General features: G+C 40.6%; 2 protein-coding genes across 3 annotated transcripts; one reads left to right on the plus strand and one right to left on the minus strand.

Moving 5' to 3' along the window:
* The first annotated feature begins 1,745 nt into the window (after positions 1-1,745).
* Positions 1,746-14,479, plus strand: myo1ca (myosin Ic, paralog a). 2 transcript variants are annotated; one of them, XM_085797700.1, is made up of 32 exons: positions 1,746-2,118; positions 5,363-5,521; positions 5,623-5,738; positions 5,919-6,117; positions 6,314-6,394; positions 6,591-6,770; positions 6,874-6,972; positions 7,675-7,788; positions 7,879-7,950; positions 8,047-8,166; positions 8,277-8,359; positions 8,448-8,553; positions 8,651-8,731; positions 8,831-8,922; positions 9,016-9,110; positions 9,224-9,270; positions 9,414-9,494; positions 9,638-9,743; positions 10,705-10,822; positions 10,911-11,024; positions 11,165-11,241; positions 11,617-11,685; positions 12,013-12,097; positions 12,208-12,367; positions 12,481-12,564; positions 12,658-12,751; positions 12,845-12,900; positions 13,000-13,135; positions 13,513-13,583; positions 13,672-13,769; positions 13,868-13,967; positions 14,093-14,479. In XM_085797700.1, the coding sequence occupies exons 1-32, from the start codon at positions 2,101-2,103 to the stop codon at positions 14,117-14,119; spliced, it is 3,138 nt and encodes a 1,045-aa protein (XP_085653826.1). In that variant the 5' UTR covers positions 1,746-2,100; the 3' UTR covers positions 14,120-14,479. The 2 variants fall into 2 exon arrangements, with proteins under 2 accessions (XP_085653826.1, XP_085653827.1); XM_085797701.1 differs by lacking the exon at positions 1,746-2,118 and adding an exon at positions 4,299-4,572.
* A 247-nt stretch (positions 14,480-14,726) lies between these two features.
* LOC146974408 (uncharacterized) lies at positions 14,727-16,961 on the minus strand. The gene is made up of 5 exons (XM_085797702.1): positions 16,841-16,961; positions 15,875-16,030; positions 15,658-15,759; positions 15,184-15,366; positions 14,727-15,051 (listed from the first exon to the last, which is right to left on the minus strand). Exons 1-5 carry the CDS (start codon positions 16,877-16,879, stop codon positions 14,869-14,871), a joined length of 663 nt encoding a protein of 220 aa, XP_085653828.1. The 5' UTR covers positions 16,880-16,961; the 3' UTR covers positions 14,727-14,868.
* Between the last annotated feature and the right edge of the window lie 5,277 nt (positions 16,962-22,238).

Below are 22,238 nucleotides of genomic sequence, written 5' to 3' on the forward strand. Positions count from 1 at the left end.
AATTCAAAGCTGCAGATGCACAATGTTTAAGGTAAAGAAAATATGAAAAGTGACGGAAAAGTGTATTTATTCTTGTGCAGTTCTGGATTTTAGGTAGACGTCCAAGAAAGGTTAAAACCTGCAAAATGCATAACTCTATTTTTTCTAATTTTTGCCTTCTTCAGCATCCAGAAGAAGGCCACATGTGGAAAAACATACATTTCCAAGTTTTATTGCATTCAAGTTGTGACTGTGAGGCTTTCTCCTCCTTTCCTAGAAACAAATAATCGCTTTAAGTAAAACCGGGATTTAATAATTTTTATCTCTTCTTTTGATGAATTGATGTGTATGATGTTGCTGCATTGTATTGATGTTGGTTTTTTCCTATGTGACTTGTTGACTGTGAAGCACTTTGGTGCAAATGCTCTTTGCTTTTAAGGTGCTATATAAATAAATTAAACTTAAACGTAAAAAAACAAACAAAAAAAAACCAACATAATTATGTGTTCGACAATTCCTGTCTCATGAATAAATCATAGCCACTCCCACCTGTGATCTCCACCTGTAACACATATAGGAGCTGTTGTGTCGCCACACACAGCCTCTCGTCCTGCACTGTTTGCATTTGATAGGGGAACACAACAATACTTACCATTCTGCTACAGTCAACGTTTCTGTGCCAACTAAATGATCAACTGTCATCTCATTGTTTGAATTCCTTTTGATTTTTGCACTCTATACAAAACCGACCTGCAGTGACTGATCATTTATGGTCAAACCTGGCAGGTTCACATGCAGTTCACCGATGTCTATAAACAGTAAAGGAAACAGGGGTCTCAAACCTCAAAATTAGACTGGCAGCATCACTTCTCCCCTGTTTGTGATGAGAGTGATAGGGCGGGGGCAGAAGGAAGATTTCTTTCTCTTTTCTCCTTTTAAGCTCTAAGTGTGACAGCCAGAGATTAAGAGTAAGGGTAAGAGTAAGAGGGTTGATCCATCTGGGCAGCATTATTCAGATTCCTCAGTGTTGGATATTGGTGATGCTTGGCAACAGAGAGAGGCTGAGTGAGGCGTGGAGACAGAATGGGGGGAAATGGGGTGAGAGAGAAGAGTGAAGGGAGGGAAACCAGGGGAGGGCGCTGTTCTCTCACAGCGACGGTGTGGCCTTGTCTGCAGTGCACGCCTCAAAATGTGACAGAAAGTAAGATAAAAGAAATGTTATTATCCATGCAGACAGTAAATGATGTGTTCAATAATAACAAAGTAAAAAAAAAGTAGCATTTGTTGCAATAGAGTCACTAAAACCAATAGTCAGCGGAGGAATGTGACGAGTTTGACTAATATCAGATCAACAACAGACCAGATGAAAGTGATATTTTGATTACGTTATTTCATCAGCGTTGGAAGTCAACCATGAGGAGACAAACAGACTGCTGTTGAAACACTTCCATAACTCACATCCCCTGTGAATCTGTCTCAGCTTGTGGGAGAAAAGGGAGGGAGCGAACTAAATAGGGAGGGAAGGAAAGAAAGAATGTACTGAGATCTCATCATGTGATTTCTCCTTTTTTCCTTTTTTTTATGTAGCTGTAGAGTGATTACATGTTTGTAGTTTGGAGCTCTTAGCAAAATTTTCCAAACGCTCTGAGCCCTTTTTTTTTTTTTTTGCATTATCCAACAGCATACTTTCCCTCAACTTTTTTTTCCCAGTCCAGTTGTGTGACGTGTGAGTGGAGTTCCTGCCCTTGTTTCATGCAGTATAGCTTAGAGGGAAGGAGAGGGGGCTTGAGGAGAGGCGGACATTTACTTTGACCTGTCAAAGGGAAGATGAATTGAAGGTATAAACAAGAGGAGCTGCTGGTGTTGTGGCCTGAGTGCTTGTTGCTTTCGTCTTCACAGGGGAGCCGCACGAGGAGGAGGAGGACGTGGAAGACGTGGAGAGAGACAGACGGAAAGGAGAAAGAAAGTGACGGACGGAGGAGAGAGAACGTTAACTTAATCTGTTGCCAATGGGCAAAGGTGGATGAGAGGTTACAGTTACGGAGTCTGCCTGACACAGGAGGAGGGGCACCAGGGGGGGGAATCTCCAGTTCAGCCTACTTCCAGCAACAACAGGACAGGATGAGGTACCAAGGCAGGGTAAGATCCTGACTGCCATGATGCTATTTGCTGTGTTTTCATGTTCACTAAGTGGATTTAATATGTGTGTGTGTGAGTGTGTGCATGTGCATACATTATCTGCGCTTATACAGTAAAGCACAAGATCCAATCTACCAGTCCACTGCCTCACTCATGGAGGGAAAAGCAAAACAAAACAATGAGTCACTTGGAGATTTTTCTCCTTTTTTTCCCTTTTTTTTTGCTTGTGCATGAGTCAGTGTGTATTTTGGTTTTTGTATAAGCTTTAACTCAAGCAGCCCAAAGAGGATAAACTTGGTATTTTTCCACCATATCCATTACTGGCACATCAGTGGTCGAGAGCCAGCTGTGGTACCAGAGCAGCTCGCCCTGGGACAGAGTGGTGGGGTATGCCATATAAGGAAGACAATCCGAAAGGAGTCGACCCAGCAGAGCTTAGTCATAGGGCCCGGAGCCAAGTCCCACTGTTAAGTTAATATCTTTGCTGGTTGTCACTGCAGCTGCACCTTCAAACCTGCAGATTTCAGTGAAGCTCCCCGGCTCTCGGAGTCAAATCCCACATGAAATGCTCGAGCACAGTGGGAGACAGTTCAGTTCAGACTCTTGCTGCTGTAACAAGCAATCCTCAGGTCAGTTCACTGATAGCAAAGCTGCAAGGATTACGCTATATTCTGCTTAAATCTTCATTGCAGAACTGTAGCTTTTACAGTATCTCAGCCACGGTGTCTCCAAAATATATTTTCAGGCTCCTTCAAGTTTCCTCTGAGATCATGTAACCACGGCGACAGCAGTGTTTCTGTGTTTTGGAGGGAAAGAAGTGTTTTGGATTCATGGCATCTAACCAATAAAAAGGATATTTTTTTCCCCCTGTGTGTTGTGATGACAGAATTTCTGGGATAAAAGTGAAAAATGTAACCCATGACTGAGAGCTGGACCAGTGTAAACAGTGTTTGCTGTGTTTTGGAGTTATCAGAGGAAACATTGTTTTCTTACTTGGAAAGCCCAATATTTGTCAGTGCAGCTGTTTAATTCTGTTTTTCATTTGTAGAAGGATCAACTGAACTGAGCATTATCATCATAATCATTACACAAACATGGATGGGTAAACATTGTAGCAGTAGCATCAGGGCTCCAGACCACGCCTCAATTTTGCCCCCGAAACCTGAGACAGTGCAAGTAAATTTTTCATCTTCTTCCGCACAGGCAACCAGTAAATTTGCCGTTTTTTTAAAACACTAGTGAAATACAGAAGGGGCGACTCAAAGAATCTGGATTCTGTCATTACAGGTGTCAGGCCAATGTGTGTGGGGATGATGAAATGAAACGGAAATAATGTGAATATTTGCTTTGCAAGTGGATTTACAGTGTGCACCCCTAAATTTTCTGCTTGTGCTCCTACAATTTTAAGTAAGGGGCCCTTGTATTCCTTGTAAAAACAAAAAAGTTAGTTTGGAGCCCTGAGCATAGCAGCTGCTGTGCAACTGACCACCATCAAAGATTAACATAAAAAGTACGAGACCTGAGGAAGGTGGAATGAAAGATTTGGGCAAAAGAAATCTATTAAAGTTCAGTGTAGAGTAGTGTCATTGTCTTTTATTATGAAAGGTTGATGTGTGTGCTGTTTCATAGACATGTAAAAGCCCACCTTAAGCTATATGACATTATATTATATGACATGCAAGTCAAGCTCAAGCGTGTGTAAATACTCATGTGCAATCCACCTTGATAAAGTGAAAAAAATCCCCTGCATAACCGCAACTACAAAGCACATTCAATTTGGCCACAGCTGTACCTTCATTGCATCCTCAGGCAGCGTAGGGATAATTTTATGTTTGTATTACTAATTACTTCTCTGCCTCGTGGGTGTTGTGAATGGAAATGGTAGCTCATTCACGCCGGCTTCTACGTGTTCACAGTGTTTGAAGCATGTACAGTAGAGAAACATTCAGTGATATCCACTGAACGCTTGCCCCAAACCTGACCCTCACATTCCTTTGTTGTATCCTCTGGAAAATCTGACTGTGAACTGTAATTACTATCTGTAAGGAAGCCCACCTGCAGGAGTGGGAGAACAATACTCTAAGGTGAAGCAGAGAGGAGGGGGCTGCAGTGGAAGTGTCTGTTGGCTTTCCTTTGCTCTTGCTTCTTGGCTATTTTCCACTGTTGTCCGCTTGTTTTTTGAAGGATTTTCCTGCGACTAGTGCTCAGAGATAATGACCTTTACCGGCATTAACCAGCCAAATGAGACCCTTGAGAGGTTGTTGTATTCAAGAAAAACAAAAGTCCTGTGGAAGTCTAACCCCTTTGTTCCACTTTTCAGCTTGTCTTTATGAAACAAACAGGCTTTTTCTCTTAAATGTATCTTTGTTGCTGAAGACAGAGTGCAGCTGGTTGGGCTTGGGTGTAGTACACTGATTACATGCTTCTTTATGTGTGACTGGATATTTATGATCAGTAAGTATTGACTTATGACATTTTTGTGTCTTTGTATACATGTACGCATGACTTGTACTTTAAGATCTAAGAATCTGTTCAAGAATTTCATTCTGGTGACTGCTATACTCATTTCCTGTCTGCACTATGATGTCTGTCATCACAGTGGGGTTGACATGTACACACACGTTGCCAAGAGCAATGATTAAATCCTGTCTGGTGATAAAGAGCCGTGTGTACTGTGGATACATCATAATACACTATCTCGCTTAGCACATAGAAGAGTCAAACGTCTGTTTATCATTTGGATACCTTAGTTAAATGTCTCTATTGTTTCCTCTTGGTGAGGCCGTGTGGGACTGTTCCTACTCAGGCTTTACAGAGTGTCACAAAAGTCTGGAGTCATTCATTGTTATACTTTCAGGATACTTTTGTAAATGCATGATCTTTTGCTCCATAAACAGATAGTTTAATATGTTAAGTGTCACTTGTTGCAATACTGAGCACCAGATGTTAATTCTTGCAGAACTGGGTGAATGGTGTGCACATCAGATGAATTATGAATAGACCTTTTGTGCCCCCTACCTGTCAATAGAGTGTAACTACACCATGTAAAGGGTGATCAGTGAGGACTGAAATCATTTTTCCCAGTTGGAAACTCAACTCAAATATAGAGTGAATAATGTATCCCATGCAATTCACAGAAATTCATTCACTATGAGGAGGCAGCCTGTCTATAGTGGTGAACCAGAATAACTGAGTCAGGTGCTTCACCTTTGAGACCCTCTTTAATGTCTCTCTCTTTCTATAGGAGGTGGACATTGAGGGAAGAGTGCGGCTCGTGATGGAGAGCGCCCTGACTGCGCGGGACAGGGTCGGCGTGCAGGACTTTGTCTTGCTGGAGAATTACAACAGCGAGGCAGCTTTCATAGAGAACCTGCGTCGCCGCTTCAGAGAAAACCTCATCTATGTAATGAAGCCAATTTCATTTCAAATGTTCCCAAACATTTCAGCTGGTGTGGTGAAAACACATGCGAATGTACTGTCTGTTCTTCTAATGTTTTGGCTCAGACGTACATTGGCTCCGTGTTGGTGTCAGTGAACCCTTACAAAGAGCTGGAGATTTACTCCAAGCAGCAGATGGAGCGCTACAGAGGGGTCAGCTTCTACGAGATATCGCCTCACATGTGAGTCACCTCATTGTCAGACAGATATTTATTTTTTACCCAAGTCCTTTGCTGTCATTTGAACACAATTCCCATTTAATTAATTTCACTGTTGTGTGTTGGTGTTTATTTATGTTCCATCTCAGTGATTCAACTCTAGTTGGACTGTAATTGACACAGCATCTGTGTTTTCCACCCTAGCTACGCCGTGTCAGACAACACTTATCGAGCGATGAAGACCGAGAGGAAAGACCAGTGTATCCTCATATCAGGTGAAAGTGGAGCAGGTAAAACCGAGGCCTCCAAGAAGATCCTTCTCTACTACGCCATCACCTGCCCCACGAATGACCGCATGGCTGCCCTCGGTGACCGCCTCCTGCAGTCCAACCCTGTTTTGGAGGTATTTGACCTTTGTCCTTTTAAACTGAACAACCAGTATGAGAAGAAAAAGTACAGTGAATGTGGAGTTATATGTCTTTCCATAATATCTGACCTGAAATACCCTGCTTTATCTAGATTGTTTGATGTTGTTATTGTTTTGTTGCCCTTAATTTCACTTCCTCCCTCTAATTTCCTGGCTCCCTTGTTGTGTGCAGGCATTTGGCAACGCTAAAACACTGAGAAACGACAACTCCAGCCGTTTTGGGAAGTACATGGATGTTCAGTTTGACTTCAGGGTAAAGGATCCCCCCCATGGCTTTCTCATTTTACTGTATATATAAGTCATATGTGCCTATACTGTACCACACTGAAACCATTTACATATTCAAGCAGTTACGTATATCAAAGATAGAGACTCAAACAATGAAACCTCTTTAATGTTGAATCCACCATCAGAATTCATCTCCCATCTCTTTCTGTCATCTCTCCAAGGGGGTACCAGTGGGCGGTCACATCTTGAACTACCTGCTGGAGAAATCTCGTGTAGTTCACCAGAACCACGGCGAGAGGAACTTCCACATCTTCTATCAGCTTCTGGATGGAGGAGATGACGACCTGCTGAGGACACTGGACCTGGAAAGAAACCCCCAGAGCTACCAGTACCTGGTCAAGGTGTGTGTGTGGTGAAGAAGTCTGATGACTGACTTGTTTTCAAACTGAGGTCCATGCACATTACAGCATCAACTGCGGTGTAACATTTAATTGTCTTGTTCAGGGTAACTGCCCCAGAGTCAGCTCCATTAGCGACAAGAATAATTGGAAGACTGTGATGAAGGCGCTGCCTGTTATTGGCTTCACCGAGGAAGAAGTGCAGGTAACTAACAACCGCAGCGATGAATGGCAGCTGCTTTTCTACGAGCAACAGCACTGCTGTTTCATTTCTCGCCCGTGTTGTCTGGTTTACCACATTTACCAAATTAAAGTGGAACAAATTAAACTGTGTAGTCATGGGAATGAGTCCAAAACAAGCAATGTTTTTACAATTTGCATCATACTGGGAATGTTGTTTGCAGTCATGAATATGTCCACTCTTTCTCCGCTTACCAGCCAAACATTGCATTCATTATCGCAATACAAACATTTGGACAACTTTTTAAATACAGAAATAGTGTTACAAATTTAGAATACAGGATTTTGTGCAGTTTTTAATTAAAAAGAAACTTCTCTTTGCTTCCATTGTTTATCACCAAAAACATGTTTGTATCCTCAAGGCTTAGCAATTTAAAATTTTGTTTTTAGTTTACTTTTACTTTTATTCATTAAGTATTTCCAGATCCTTTAAAAAAAAAAAATGCTTTCAATACAGCATTATTTACAACAACTTGCTGTTTCAAGAGTTATTTGCTAAATTGTACTGTTTTGACTCTCACTTCTGGTTCTGATTGTTTATTCGTTATCATCTGCACAGCATCTCTTGTGCAAACCGCCCCGACATCCATGTGGTTAAAAGACAGATGGTTTTATCTATGAGGTTGTTGTGAACTTCTTTTTTTTTTTGGTCTGTGTCTGACCTCAGAAATTGCTGAACATCATTGCCGGTGTTCTCCATCTGGGAAACACTCAGTTCGGAGAAGGCGAGGAGGGAGAAACTTATATCACCACCGAGACCCCGATAACAAATCTTGTGAAGGTCAGAAAGGTCCCACTAGTATTACTGACTGTTCAAATATGCAAAAAGGGTCACATGAAGGCACTGAGCAGATGTGTTGTTGTTTTCCAGCTGCTGGGTGTCGATGGCTCAGCCCTGACGGAAGCACTCACTCACAAGAAACTCACTGCCAAAGGAGAGGAGGTGACACGTTTTCCAGTTTGCCTCTCGTTTTCAGCTGTTTGGTGATTGTTGTTGTTTTTTACAATTTGGTGTTGTACATATATGTTTCCATTACAGATGATCGGCCCTCTAAATTTCGAGCAGGCGATGTCTGCCCGCGACGCCTTAGCCAAGGCTGTGTACGGTCGTACTTTCACCTGGTTGGTGGAGAAGATCAACCAGTCGCTGGCTTTGAAGGTGAAGCTCACGACTCAAAGATGATAGAAATTAAATTACATCATCATGTTGTGGTGTTGTTGCTTTATTTTACTATTAATTGCATTGTGTGTACTAAATATGTTATGCAGGATGAAATCTACCACAGCAGCAAGGCCTCCACACTTATAGGACTCCTTGATATCTATGGCTTTGAAGTCCTGCAGCACAACAGGTTGGAGTTACATTCATTTCCCCTTTTCTGCCCCACGTGAGTCTATAGCATAACGCTGACCTGGTTTCCCTTATATATTTGCCTACAGCTTTGAGCAGTTCTGCATCAACTACTGCAATGAGAAGCTCCAGCAGCTTTTTATTGAGCTCACCCTCAGATCTGAGCAGGAGGAGTATGAGACTGAAGGAATTGCAGTGAGTCCATGTGTTGGTTGGGTGGTCACAAATTTAAGTCTGCGATATCTTGTAACATTGACATTGTTCTTCCCCTCATGTTCCTCACTAATTTCAGTGGGAGACAGTGCAGTACTTTGACAACAAGATCATTTGTGACCTGATTGAAGAGAAGCACAAAGGCATCATCTCCATTCTGGTAAAAAACAAACAAACAACTCATAGCTGAGATAATGTCCTCTGGATACTGTGAAATCTGTTATTGTATTTCAAGTTAAACAGTGTGAGTGTCTCTCAGGATGAAGAGTGTCTGAGACCTGGGGAGACTTGCGACATCTCCTTTTTAGAGAAACTGGAGGACACACTGGGCGGCCATCCCCATTTCATCACGTAAGCATCATTTATATGCCACAGCTGCACACATACTCACACATACAGAAATATAAATGTCAACACAGCTCCATGTGTGTGTGTGTCTTTCAGTCACAAGTTGGCAAATGGAAAAACTCGCAGGGTAATGAGTAGGGAGGAATTCAGACTGCTGCATTATGCTGGAGAGGTGAACTACAATGTCAATGGTAAACTTTAATTCAATATAATTATATATTATATGACATATATTACAGGACAAGTCCTTTAACCCTCTGACTCCTTAATGACAGACTCCAGTTTTCCTGTTTGTCTCATTCAGGTTTTCTAGACAAGAACAATGATCTGCTGAGCAGGAACCTGAAAGAGGTGAGCTTAATGAAAGTGGACAGGGTATGACCTCACCACAGCGTTTCTAAAACTCCTGTGTCTCTTGCCATTACTGCCTGAAGAGGAAGAGGAGGAGAGAGCACTGTGTTGACATGTGGTTGTGTGGTTTTGTCTCTGTTCAGGTCATGTGCCAGTCAGACAACCAGATACTAAGTCACTGCTTCCGCAGAGAGGAAGTGATGGACCAGAAGCGCCCAGAGATGGTGACGAATGCTCATGCTTTCTCTCTATGTCTCACTCTCACTCTCACACATACAGTACTCTTTCTCGCTTTCTGTCCTTCAAAAAATAACGTGTCGACAAAATGTCGAGAAAATTTAGTCTCTTGTTTGTTTCTGTCTTGTAGGCTGGCACTCAGTTTAAAAACAGCCTGATGAAACTCATGGAGATCCTCATGTCTAAAGAGCCATCGTATGTGCGTTGTATCAAGCCTAATGATGCCAAGCAGCCAGGTACACTCAACCACATCACATTTACTGTATTCTGTATTACAGTGCTGTTATTTTTAAATAAAAACATGTTCAAACAAAGTGAGGTAGCTTAGGAAAATATAATTGTCCTATAATGGCTCACATGGTAAGTTATGATAATACAAAAAAAAAATCAAATTATCCTCTGCTTAAAGAGATGTTCTCAGGTATTAATTAATTAATCAGTTTAGATCATTTCTATTCCTGCATTCTGCTGCTTTTTTTTGTTTTGTTTACTTTTTAATGAACATTTAAACACACAAGACACATTACAAGACAATTACTCAGACAGTTAGACATGTACAAAACCGTATGAGACACAGGGCGATTACAGAACAAACCGACAAACAAACTGAGACAGAACAAACCAGAGTCTGGAGGGTGGAATTGCGAGAGGGGGTGTTGAGCAGGCATATTGGGTATGTTGGAAATAAAAGCAGAGAATAAGGAGGTTGATAAAGTAAAGAAGAAGGAATAAGAAAGAGGGGGGGGGGATGAATAATGTAAGGTAGTGTTTCGAGGGATCAGCTCTGGACAAATTGTATGAATGGTCACCAGGTTTTATTGTAGTGGGTGATATTATCTTTCATGGTGATGAATGTACAGTAAGTTTTTCCAAATTTGAATGTCCCGTGAGCAGATTGTACCAATGTTGTAGTGAAAGTTTTGTTCTGTCTTTCCAATTGAGTAGGATTATTTTTTGGCCATGGTTGTGGAGCATTCTGTGGCTCATCCATTTCTACCAATGTCTCATAATAAATTCTCCCATGCAAGGGAATAAATCTGAAATATGTATGGAAATCAAGAGGAGTTATCACTAACATATAAAAAAAAAGTGATGTATGCTGTGATATATATAATAAAGTGTTCAGTAAAATGTAGGATATTATATGCCTCTGTCTTAAGTACCTCAGTCAGCTGTGAATACGATCTCTCCCTGCAGGAAGGTTTGATGAAGTTCTGGTCAGACACCAGGTGAAGTACCTGGGCCTGATGGAGAACCTGAGGGTCCGGAGAGCAGGCTTTGCCTATCGACGTCGTTTTGAAGCCTTCCTGCAGAGGTGACCAACCTCCACCTTTCTACAGCCTCAGTGACTGTTCACCCTGTTTGCAATGTCTTCAGCTGTCTGACATTATTATCAATATCAGGTATAAGCCGCTGTGTCCTGAGACGTGGCCCAACTGGCAGGGAAAGCTCGTCGATGGTGTGTCCACGCTGGTCAACCACCTGGGCTACAAACCAGAAGAGTACAAACTGGGCAGGTAAATGTTTAAGCTTGTGGGTGAAGTAATGACATTTCATCAATACTGTCACGACACACACTAAATGTGTGTACCAAAGAAACATATGTGCACCATTACCTCTGTGTTGATGACATATGTATGTTGCCTCCTCTTTGCAGATCAAAAATCTTCATCCGTTTCCCAAAGACTCTCTTCAACACTGAGGATGCGTTAGAAGCAAAAAAGCCAGAGATAGGTAAGTAACCATGGCAAGGCGTAGAAACACTGGGATGTCGTAATTTAAATGAAAAAGGGCATTAGTGATGATGATTCACCTCCTTTTGAGGCAACAGTTTTTTGTAAAGTTGTTTTTTAGATATTATTATATTCATATTACTGTGCCCACATCTATAAAAAAAAAAGCATCCCAATGCAAACATAACCTTCTGGGGCACAATCAATATATTTCAAACCTTGGCTCACTTTGGATTTATAATCCATGCACAACATTGCCTGGTGAAGCATAACTTTATTGACTTTCTGTGGCTGAGGCATCCGCAGCAGCTCCTCTGTAACACCTTGATGAAAAAAGCATACAGTACATCCAGCTTTGACTTTTGCTTCCTTCCAGCTTTGACTCTGCAGACATCATGGCGAGGCTACAGGGAGAGGGCCAAGTACCAACGCATCAGAAATGCAGGTCAGAACAACTACTAGCAACTACTCACAGAACTTGTGCGGTTGATTTTTTGGAAATTTATGTTTGGACAAGTTATGCGGTTCATACTTCATTGGAAGATTTTATTCTGGCATACAACAACATCTTAATACGATAAATAGCTCCATCATTCCAGCTCATGTATTTATCTAAATGCACATGGTCGCGTTCTGTGTAGATTTTATGTTATTTCACTTTTCAACTATGTCTATTTGGGCTTTTTCAGTACTACACTAACCTTGGGGTGTTCTTCTTGCCTGAGTATCCAAGCTGGTGTTAATGTATGCATGTGTGTGTGTGTATATGTAGTGATAGTGATCCAGTCTGGGTGGCGAGGGATGAAAGCACGCAGGAGGGCTAAGAGGCGTCGACAGGCTGCTGACTTAATCCGCAGGTGCTTGACTGGTTCTTTGTCACTGTTTGTTTCTGGATGTAGTTTTTTGACTCTGCTTTTTGCATGTGTAGTTCGTTCTTTATCTTGTATCTTTATTTTTCTTTTGTCAGATTCATAAAAGGCTTCATCTACCGTCATGAGGAATACTGCCCTGAGAACGAGTATTTCCTGGACCATGTGCGCTACTCCTTTCTCAAGAATCTACGCAAGAACCTGCCCAAGAGCGTTTTGGACAAAAGCTGGCCGACATCTTCTCCCTTAATTGTTGAGGTACTAACATCTTTTATAGGCAGGGCATCATTCTTAGTGACTGATACTTTTACACACATAAAAGTAATAATACATACAAGTAAGTATCTGTGTGATTTCATTGTGCCCTGCAGGCCTCTGAGCACCTTCGGGTGCTACACATGAGAAACATGGTCATGAAGTATTGCAGGAGAGTCCAGCCTGAGTGGAAGAAACAGGTGCAGTGAATACAAAGGAAATGCAGCTCTTTCAAAGAATAATAAACCTAATAAACCTTTTTTTGACTTTGCCAATTTTTTTCATTCTTCTAGATGGTGCAGAAAGTTGTAGCCAGTGAGATCTTCAAGGATCAGAAAGACAGCTATCCTCAGAGTGTTGGCAGGCTGTTTCTGGACTCCCGGCTTGGTTTGTGCTCATAGCCACATTGATAACCACACTACATACGAAAAGCGAAACTGTAGATTGTATTAACAGGGACTTTCCTGTTCCTTTATGTAGAACGTGAGCAAATCAACCTCAAAGTGGTCCAAACTCTTGGCAATGACAAAGTGCAGGTGGGATTTAACTCTTGTTTAACTCTTTTTTTTTTTTTACCATGATCATGATCATGATGGATGTTGCTTGGCAGTAATGTGCATGTTTGTGCTCCTTAGTATGGTGCGTCAGTCACAAAGTATGACAGGAGGGGTTTCAAGCCTCGTCCTCGCCAGCTGCTCCTCACCAACACCTTTGCTGTGCTGGTGGACAGGACCAAGATCAAGCAGAGGATTGACTACACGGCTCTGAGAGGTGAGAACCAGTGGGGAAGAGCAGACATTTCAGAATATATTACTTTATGGAGTAATATCCTTGAATCCCTGATCACTGCTGAAGTCGTGCATATTAATTAATATATGGTGATATCAATCACAAACAGCTATCATCATGTAAGGTTCTGGTCATCCTTTGGACTGAAAATTGAAAAAGCTTCTTCCAAAAATATATTTTTTTTTAGCCTAGACAGTGAAGTCAAATCAGGATAAAAGGTTTTGGATGAATTAATTGGGACACACATTGATCCAGTAATTCTTTCAAAGTACATTTTCTTGGCCACAGGTTACTGATTAATTTGTTTTGATTGTGTTTTTTACTTCAGTGAGTCCAAACCAGGTTTTCTCTTTAAACAGGTATCTCTGTGAGCTCTCTCAGCGATGGGATGTTTGTTCTCCACATGCCCACTGAGGACAACAAGCAGAAGGTACAGTGGGAAACCGCGGTCATAACTTTCCGGTAAACAACCACGCAGCCTCTGATAATCCGCTCCGTCCTCTGTCCTCTGTCCTCAGGCGGATGCTGTGCTGCAGTGCAACCATGTGATCGAGCTGGTGACAAAACTAGCCATGATGGCCAGCAAGATCGACTACGTCAACATCAGCCCGGGCAGGTGAGTGCTGTCTGACTGCTCGTCTAAACCAGCGGAAGTCATAGTTGTTGGTAGTCCAACAGCTCTTCTCTTTGTGTCCTGTCCTGTGTGGCGTGCAGCATTAGGTTTGCTGTGGCTCGTGGCAAGGAAGGAATCATTGATTTTGTCAGGGGCTCAGAGATGAAGGTGGCCAAAGGCAAGCGAGGACATCTGCTAGTGGTGAGTCAGTGCCTGTTCTAATGTCATGTGGGGCGCCTGCGGGGAGGGAGCGATGTTTTGATATAAGAAAAAAAAAAAAAGAAATTCAGCCATCTGACTGTGTTCAATCTGATTTCACTCTGCAGACCGTCCCTCGCAACAACACCACATGAAGGAACAGAAAACCGCAGCGAGGCAAACTCGGAAGATTGCCGCTTAGAAGTACTTGTTATTTGTAAGGTTGCATCAAGCAGGAAGATAGCCTACCACAAGCATACACAACATACTCTACATGAAGAAGATCCTGTATCGATTCATATTCATCATCATTATCACAAGAATGTTTTCAATGTTGCAATGAATACTGATCATTTTTTATTAGAAAATCATTACAAGAAGTCAGCACATCAAATGCTTTGTCTCTTTTTGTCAGTCACAGAAATATATTTATCTATCAACCATAAAATGTCTAATGAAAAACAAACACTGTATTTCTGTATTGTAAGAGAAATAAAATAAACCACTGAAATAAATAGCATTTAATAAATATAGTCAATAAATAGCAAATATATGTTGGGAAAGTCCAGTAAATTAAGGAGGGGAAGACCGGATACTCTTTTTTTCTGTTCTGTGCGCTAACTGCTAACTTACAGTCAGAGGTGACACAGAAACTGTGGGAAATTCCCAAAAAGGCCTCAAATATACTAGAATACATAATATTAAAAAAAAGCAAACTTGTTTAAATACAACATAACACACATAAAGTGCAGACAGCACTGCTATGGCCTAATTAAAGTTATCACTATTATTGCAAGTTTCTGTCAAGTGCTCATTGTCAGTTTAGCTTTGTCACTCTGTTGTTTTTTTCTTTGTGTGCACGTATGCGCTGGCGGGGGCAACAGAGCACTTCAGTCTTGAGTCATCAGTGCGATTCGTTTGACAGAAGGAGGAAGTCTCTTGCCAACTTGGTGAGGTAGAGGTCGAGATCCCTCAGAATGATGTAACCCTCCACTCTGCGATCCCACACTGTTTTGGTCTCCTGGTCCAGGGGCGTCCCGACTCGAGTAGAGGTCGGCTTCGTCCAGGAGCTGTTGATGTACCTCATCTGGTAGAGAAAGCATAACATTATTTGTTTATTTTTAAAACCAGACTGGGCTTGGTGTCACTTCCTCCTAAGTCTGCGTGAGCAAAAGAAAAAAGGCTACGAAATATCGGTGGATTTCAAACGGGGGCATACCTGAGTGCTGATTTGGGTCATCAGGTCCCTCAGATCCAGCTGGATGTACTTGATGCTCTGAGTTAACCTGGTGGAGGTTGCACTCTGCTCTCTCTGGTCCCTCTCCAGCTCCTCTCTCTTCCACTCCAGCTTATTCCAGTAGGCCTGCATGTCCCGGAAAGCAGCAGAGAGACGCTCCCAGTCCTGAACATACACAACAGCACAAGGGCATTCAGATGACATTCAGATGACTATATCACGGGAATGTTGCACAACACCTTCTTTTTCTTTCTAAGTTTGATGTTTAAGAAGGGGAATTCCACTCAAATTTTTTATAAAGTTTTATATTCTGCAATACCAAACATTCGGCTGGGTCTACAAAATGAAAAACAATTCTCAAAACAATAGAAGAAATTTTCAGAAAAATTTGAGCATGTGTTTTGCAGAATAATAACCAGTGTGATCTTCTGTTGAATTGTTTACAAAGATACTCACCGTCAGTTTCAACCAGCTGTCAAAATCTGTAGAAAGCACCGGCAGGTCCTTTAGCTGTCGGCTTCTGTCCTCAAATTGCCTATTTCCCAGCAGCTGCTCATTCTATATTAAAGTAAACACAGTCATGATTAAAGAAGATGTTGTGGTCCATGCTGGATGTGTACAGAGGTGACCAGGTGAAAGGTGGCCAGTTTGAGGTTTTTAATCCAGTACTCACGTATTTCTTCAGCAGCTGCTGGACGCGGGTTCGGCTGCACCTTGTGAGGCGGAAGGAGTTTTTGTATTTATTCCTGTGGGAGAGTGGGGACGGAGCCGAGTCCACACAGCTCAGGACGCAGCACAGGAGGACGAGAGATTGCCACCAAAAGGTCATCTGAAAAAAAAACCACATGTTGTAACGTTAGTTTCGTGTACAACACTGGGACTGAGCTGCGCTGACACTTACAACACAAACCACCGATTCTCGTTATGGAAACTCACAGTAAGAGTCATTTTCCATGATAAGTATGTGAACGGAAATCTATTCATATTTCTGGGAGAAGATCCATCCCACAGACCACACATGGCATAAATGCTGTCTGTTATGTAATTCAAAAACACTTCTTTTGGTTGTCTGGTTACAGAAGAGTGTTGATTCCTCAAAATGGTTTCGGTGTGGAAGGAAGCATTTGTTTCACCATGGTCTCCCTTTAAGTTGTGACCTAAATTGTTTATACATTCTTTTGGATCTAATATCCAGATGATAACACATACAACATCAATCACTGTTTGGCTGTAGGAGCACAACTACAAGTCTTAAAGTCTGCTTCCCTGATTCTGTCAAATTTAATCTGTAAGGAAAAAAAGAAGTAAATCTTCTATTGACATTATTCAGTTACATCATGTGTTGTTGGTACAACACACTTTTCTTGGTGATGAGTCAACAGGTTTGTTAATCACTAAAAAAATGTCAGTATTATCTCATGGTGCCTAGATAGAGAAAGTTCACTCACTTCTACATAAATAAACCAGCAAGCAGATAGAAATAAAGAATCACTGCCACAGTTTGACAAACCTTTTCTTAAATGCACTTAAATACACACTTCAAAAATAAAGAATAAACTGATGTTATTATTAATCCTGTTTGGATTCTGAACAAAGTAACTCTCCTACAAACGCTCAAGTGTTTACAAGATGTGCTTACCTTGGAGGAGCAGTGAACACCACGCTGAGGAGAATACATACATGCTTTAGTGACGCTCACGTACACTTTTATATATTTGTGATCTTTGTTTCGGTTTCAAAGCAATCTGGAGTTTTCCTCCCCCCCTCCTCCCTCCCCCCTCTCCTCTCTACTCTGTCTCTCACTTACTCACTGTTTCAGCATCTTGTGGTCACCGATGATTCAAGCAGAAGTGAGGAAGTTGGGCTGCAAGAAACCTGATGAGCATTACAGTAGATTGGCCTATATGTGGCTGATGTCCGTCAAAATACCAAAAAAATGCACTTTGACCTTTTCTTTCTTTCTTTCTTTTTTTTTTAATTATCACTGTTCAGGATAAGTTTCGGTTTCCCTGGTTGGTAACTGTAATGTTGCTTAAAGTGATGTTTTTATTTAATGTAATAAACAGCTCTTCAAAGATTAAGGAATTAGGTCCTTTAAGTGGCTGTGCATTCAAGATGCATCACCTTATTTATAAATTTAAAAAAATTGCCAGCACAGACAAACTGTCAGATGGATGAGAAAGGAAACAGAAACCTATGTGTAAAATCTTCACATTGAACAATATTGAACTTTATTATTAATTTGCATGCTCATATTTTTACTCTCGTCATTGTTATTATTTGAAGCTGTGGCACTGGTATATATATATCTACAAGAATCTGTGTTAATGTGCAATGTCACAGTCGTTCAACTGCGACAGCGAAAGTGACAAGACTGTTGAAAAGTGACTAAAATCTGAAACTTCAGCAAAGTACCGTCTTGACTGTGCATCCTTAGGGAGTATTTTGCGAGTCTCATGATGAAGACGATGAGTAATGACAAAAGCAAAATTTCAGAATTTTAAGAAAACAACAGAGAAAACCTTAAGGAGGCCCCTGTCGTTGAGGTTCTTTCTCAGAAATAAGTGATTTACTTCGAAAGGGCGAGTACCTAAAGGCAGATGTGTGTGATCAGGTTATTGCAATATTGTTTTTACTATGACAAATGAAATATGGATAAAACATTTCTTTATTAAACATTTCTTGATCAGTAACGATGCCTTTAGAGTAATTCCACAATTCACAAATGTGAGTTTTTGTATGCTGTATAGATATATTTATCTTTTTTATTATCATTATTGTGGGCTTTTGTGCCTTTCATTGATAGGACCGCTGTAGAGAGACAGGAAATGGGGAGACAGAGAGAGGGGGGATTACATGCAGCAAAGGGCCACCAGTGGAATCAAACTGGGGCCACTGTGGCGAGGACTATGGCGAGGCCTCTGCATGTTGGGCACCTGCTCTACTCTCCAAGCTAAATGATGCCCGGATGTACAGATATTTTTCTTCACAATCACATTATTCTTTGCTTAAAGCTCGAAATGTTTTCATTGGAGATCTTGTTTTTTTCTTAATCTTTTCATTTCTTATATATTATTCCACTAATATCTTAATTTAACCAAACATTTTTCCACTTGCTTTTCATTATTGGTGGTTTTGGTTTTGGTTTGTACTACTGCTTGTTTGACAGTTGTCTTCAAATAATGATGATGAGTATTATTATTGTTGTTGTTTAGTTTATTTTTATTGCCTTTCTTTGGGTTTAGGAGCTGATTCCTGGAATCCGCTGCAGCAGCTTCCCCATCATTGCTGTGTCACAGCGAAGTCATCAAAAGGAAATCAAAAAGAGCTTCATCACAACTTTTACAGAACATTTGACTTTGACATTAATTTCACGTTGATCCCTTCAATCACGTGTTATTAGGTCTTATTAGATTCATTAGGTTTGACTGTACAGACCAGTGTTCTTGTTAGTGTAATGGAAAGTGCTATTGAAAGTGTAAATTTCTTCCTCTTGAACAACTCTCTCTTCCAGAAAATTTGCAACCATCCAATGGTTAATGATTATTTTGGAGGTGAATTCCCAACCAATGATAAATCCAATGTAAACTAAATTGGAAGTCACCTTTCATTCATAAGAATGACAACTCGGGGATCTTCTGTTGTCATGTTGAAAATTGAGCAGAATACTCCAAAGATTAATGCTTTCATTTATTGATCGGTTAAGAAATTCAGTTTTGAAACGTGGACAGTGCCATTAAAGACATGTGCAATTGGATGATGGTAGTTTGTGAGTATAAGCTGAAAATAACCTAAACAATTGCTGCTGATTTAACATTCCTGCATTAACCATAGGAGAACTGACTGAGGAAGAACTTTTGAGGAACAAGCTCTGGTCTTTTACTTCAGTTACCATCATTTAGATATGCGGTTCTATAAATTATATTCATGATATGATGAACGCTGCAAAAAACTCTTTCATTTTTATGCAAAAAACAGTTCTTCTTCTTTGAGTTTGGTCAACTCAGCTGTTTTTTTCATACGCCCACCTACTCGCCCCCGACTGAGCACTCATAGCAAAGGCCATGTACATTCTCTGAGAATATAATGACTATCATATGATATTGTTAAAATGTTAAAAGGATTTGATGCGCCACCCTACACTGTCCTAAATAGAGCCTTACTTACACCAAGTGTTAAATCTCAAACATATTGAACAAGTATATTAGATGTAGCCTATGTATTGAAGCTATGCTAAATGCTGTTCTTGGCAATAGCAAACATGAAAAGGAGCAAACAGGACTGTCATAGTAGTTGAAGTTTAAAACGAAAACCCTAGATCACTTACATGAGGCTCAGGTCTCTTCCCTGAATGTAATATGTACGACGACAAAATAAACAAATGATGAGGCATTCCCTAAGAAAAGCCCTGTAATTAGATATAAAACAATGGTGTACTGTCCATCAGGTATACTGGCATAAATCTCTGCGACCGTTCAAAAAATCCATGAAATTTTTACCAGTGCTGTGAGTCTCCTAATGGGTTTGTGTTCTTTTATCAGCTTCCTCTTTTTTACCTTTTACCTGACTTTAACCTAAGTATCTCTTACCACAGACAGGGTGGCGTACCAAGAGGAAAACATTATAATATGACCCCCAGCACACCACCAGCCCCCTCGGTATGCCTGCATGCTGTCTGGGCTCACTAATCATTGCAATGTAAGTTCATGTGTGTTACATAAACATTCAGCTCTGATCTTAGAGCTGAAGTTCAGGACTACATTTCCTTCCCGTACACCTGTTTCAAAGTTTTTGGAAAATGTTTGGTTTGAAAAAAGAAAATTCCTCTTCACTAGAGACATGACCCGATGGTGGTTTCAACCTACCTGGCATGGCAGCGGTGGTTTGGTTTGGCAGCAGGAAAGTCATGTGCTGTATTCAAGTATACAGCTCTATAGATTGTCTGTTACTGTAAATGCTCATGGGGGTTCAAAGCTCACATGGCCTGCTGAGCTATAATCATATCTTGTACAGTTTATTACTTACTGGTTGTTGTTGTTGTTGACCTATTGTAACACTACATTTATGACCAAATGGATTAGCTTAACCTACATTACATCTTCCTTTTTCCTTCTTGTGTTGTCACTGGTACAGTATAATAAGTTATGTAATAAACTTGACCCTATTTACTGTGAATCAATGAATAAAAATGTATATAGTGTTGATTATGATACTATAAAAGACATGACTATGAGAACTGGGCTACTTGTAAGTAATTTCCCCAATTGGCTGATGTTTTTAACTTGTTTGGGTAATTGTAAGTGATGAGTTAAGTGCAACTGTTGAGACAGAGCGGGCCACACTCACTGCCTTTGACAACTTGCAGACATCTTTCTAAATGCCCATTGCATTATAAGAGAAAAGTTTAGAAGAAGTTCAGTCCACTTTTCTATCTTGAGGCCTACTGTACTATAGCCTTACTCTGATGCTGCTGCTCTTACAGCTCAGGACACCTTTCACTTCAAAGTCATTCAATTTATTGCAGCGATTTAAAAGAAGTCAGATGGACATCAGGTTTGTGGATATTGAGCTCTGTGTTCAAAGTGGACAAACCAAGAAACCAGACCACAGGAGAGCTAGTTCCTCCTTTCACCTTTGTTCTGGGGAAACACTGTGTACAACTGCAGTATACAGTACCACAGGTAGCACCATTCATTGCTTGGGGTTTCTTGAAATTTTACTGAATGAATAAATAAATAAATAAATAAAGCATAATTACTATTGATCTATCTAACTAACTAACTAACTAACTAACTTACTTACTTACTTACTTAGTCTTTATGTTAATAATATGATGCTGTCATTAAATCTTCAAAGGGAGAAACTATCAAAATCCACACAGTCAGCAGCTTGGAATGGTACTTTACAAGAGGAACTAACACCTTATGAAGTGAGACGTGAGTGATTAACTGTGGGTCAGTGGTTGAGTCATGGTTCATAAGCCCAATTCCTCTTAGAAAGAGAAAATGCTGGTTGTGAAGTGGTACAATATGGATAGTAGAAGGGGAAGGGTTGCATAAAGGGCTTCCCTCATTTTCATAACCCGCCCCCGCTCGGCCGCTCCATATTCCCTGCATACACTAACCTTAAATTTCCCTCATGACGCGTCTACTTACTCTCTATTTACGGTCTCATTCACATTTGTGGTTTTAGGCAACCTTCAGTTTTGTTATGCAGTTTCTTCCCATTCGGAAGCCTCTTGAATAAACTACATTTAAAATTCACTTCTCTAAGTCATTTCATTGTAAATGAACTGTCATGTGAGTCCTAGGTTTACGAGTAATTTCTGCATTTTCTTCTTCTTCTTTTTTTTTTTTAACAGCTCATTCATGAACCACACCATCATTTCAAGATGGTGAGATAAAGTCATTGAGGTAATGATGATTTTCACCTGTGCACTCAGTTGTTTGCTTGAAAGCCCTGACGCAGCAGGGACGTCTTGATGTGCAGAAGAACAAAAGACAGCTGTACAAAGTGTAGTTGAGGCAACAACACATTTCTGGCCTGGCTCATGCGCTTGACCTGGTGTAAACACCACAGGCTCTCTATTTAGTTTGGATCACTTTAGAAGGCCTATGGATGTTTTTCTTCATTATTTATGTTTTGTGAATACAAATAAGGGTTGTTTTCTTTCTTTCTTTCTTTCTTTCTTTCTTTCTTTCTTTCTTTCTTTCTTTCTTTCTTTCTTTCTTTCGTGTGCTACATATATTTACACTTATTCATTTACTTTATGAAGTCAGTAGACATGGTAAAATCTCTTTCATGCAGCTGTTCACCCATGATCTATCTGATATCATTAGATCGCACTGGAGGAGTTGCATAAAAACTGTCAATTAGAAAACAATTAAAAGTTGTACAGTAAAGCTTAGGGCCACCAACATCAAAGTAAAGTTGATGACAAAAAAAAGTTAATTGTTAAATTATGACAGTCAGGAGGAGACATTTTTTTAAACAGAAACATGACGAATTACTGTTTAAGTCTCAGCTTTTACAGACAC

Source organism: Trachurus japonicus, chromosome 14 (assembly GCF_045865225.1).
Source record: "Trachurus japonicus isolate A0001 chromosome 14, Traja_1.0".
NCBI lineage: Eukaryota > Metazoa > Chordata > Actinopteri > Carangiformes > Carangidae > Trachurus > Trachurus japonicus.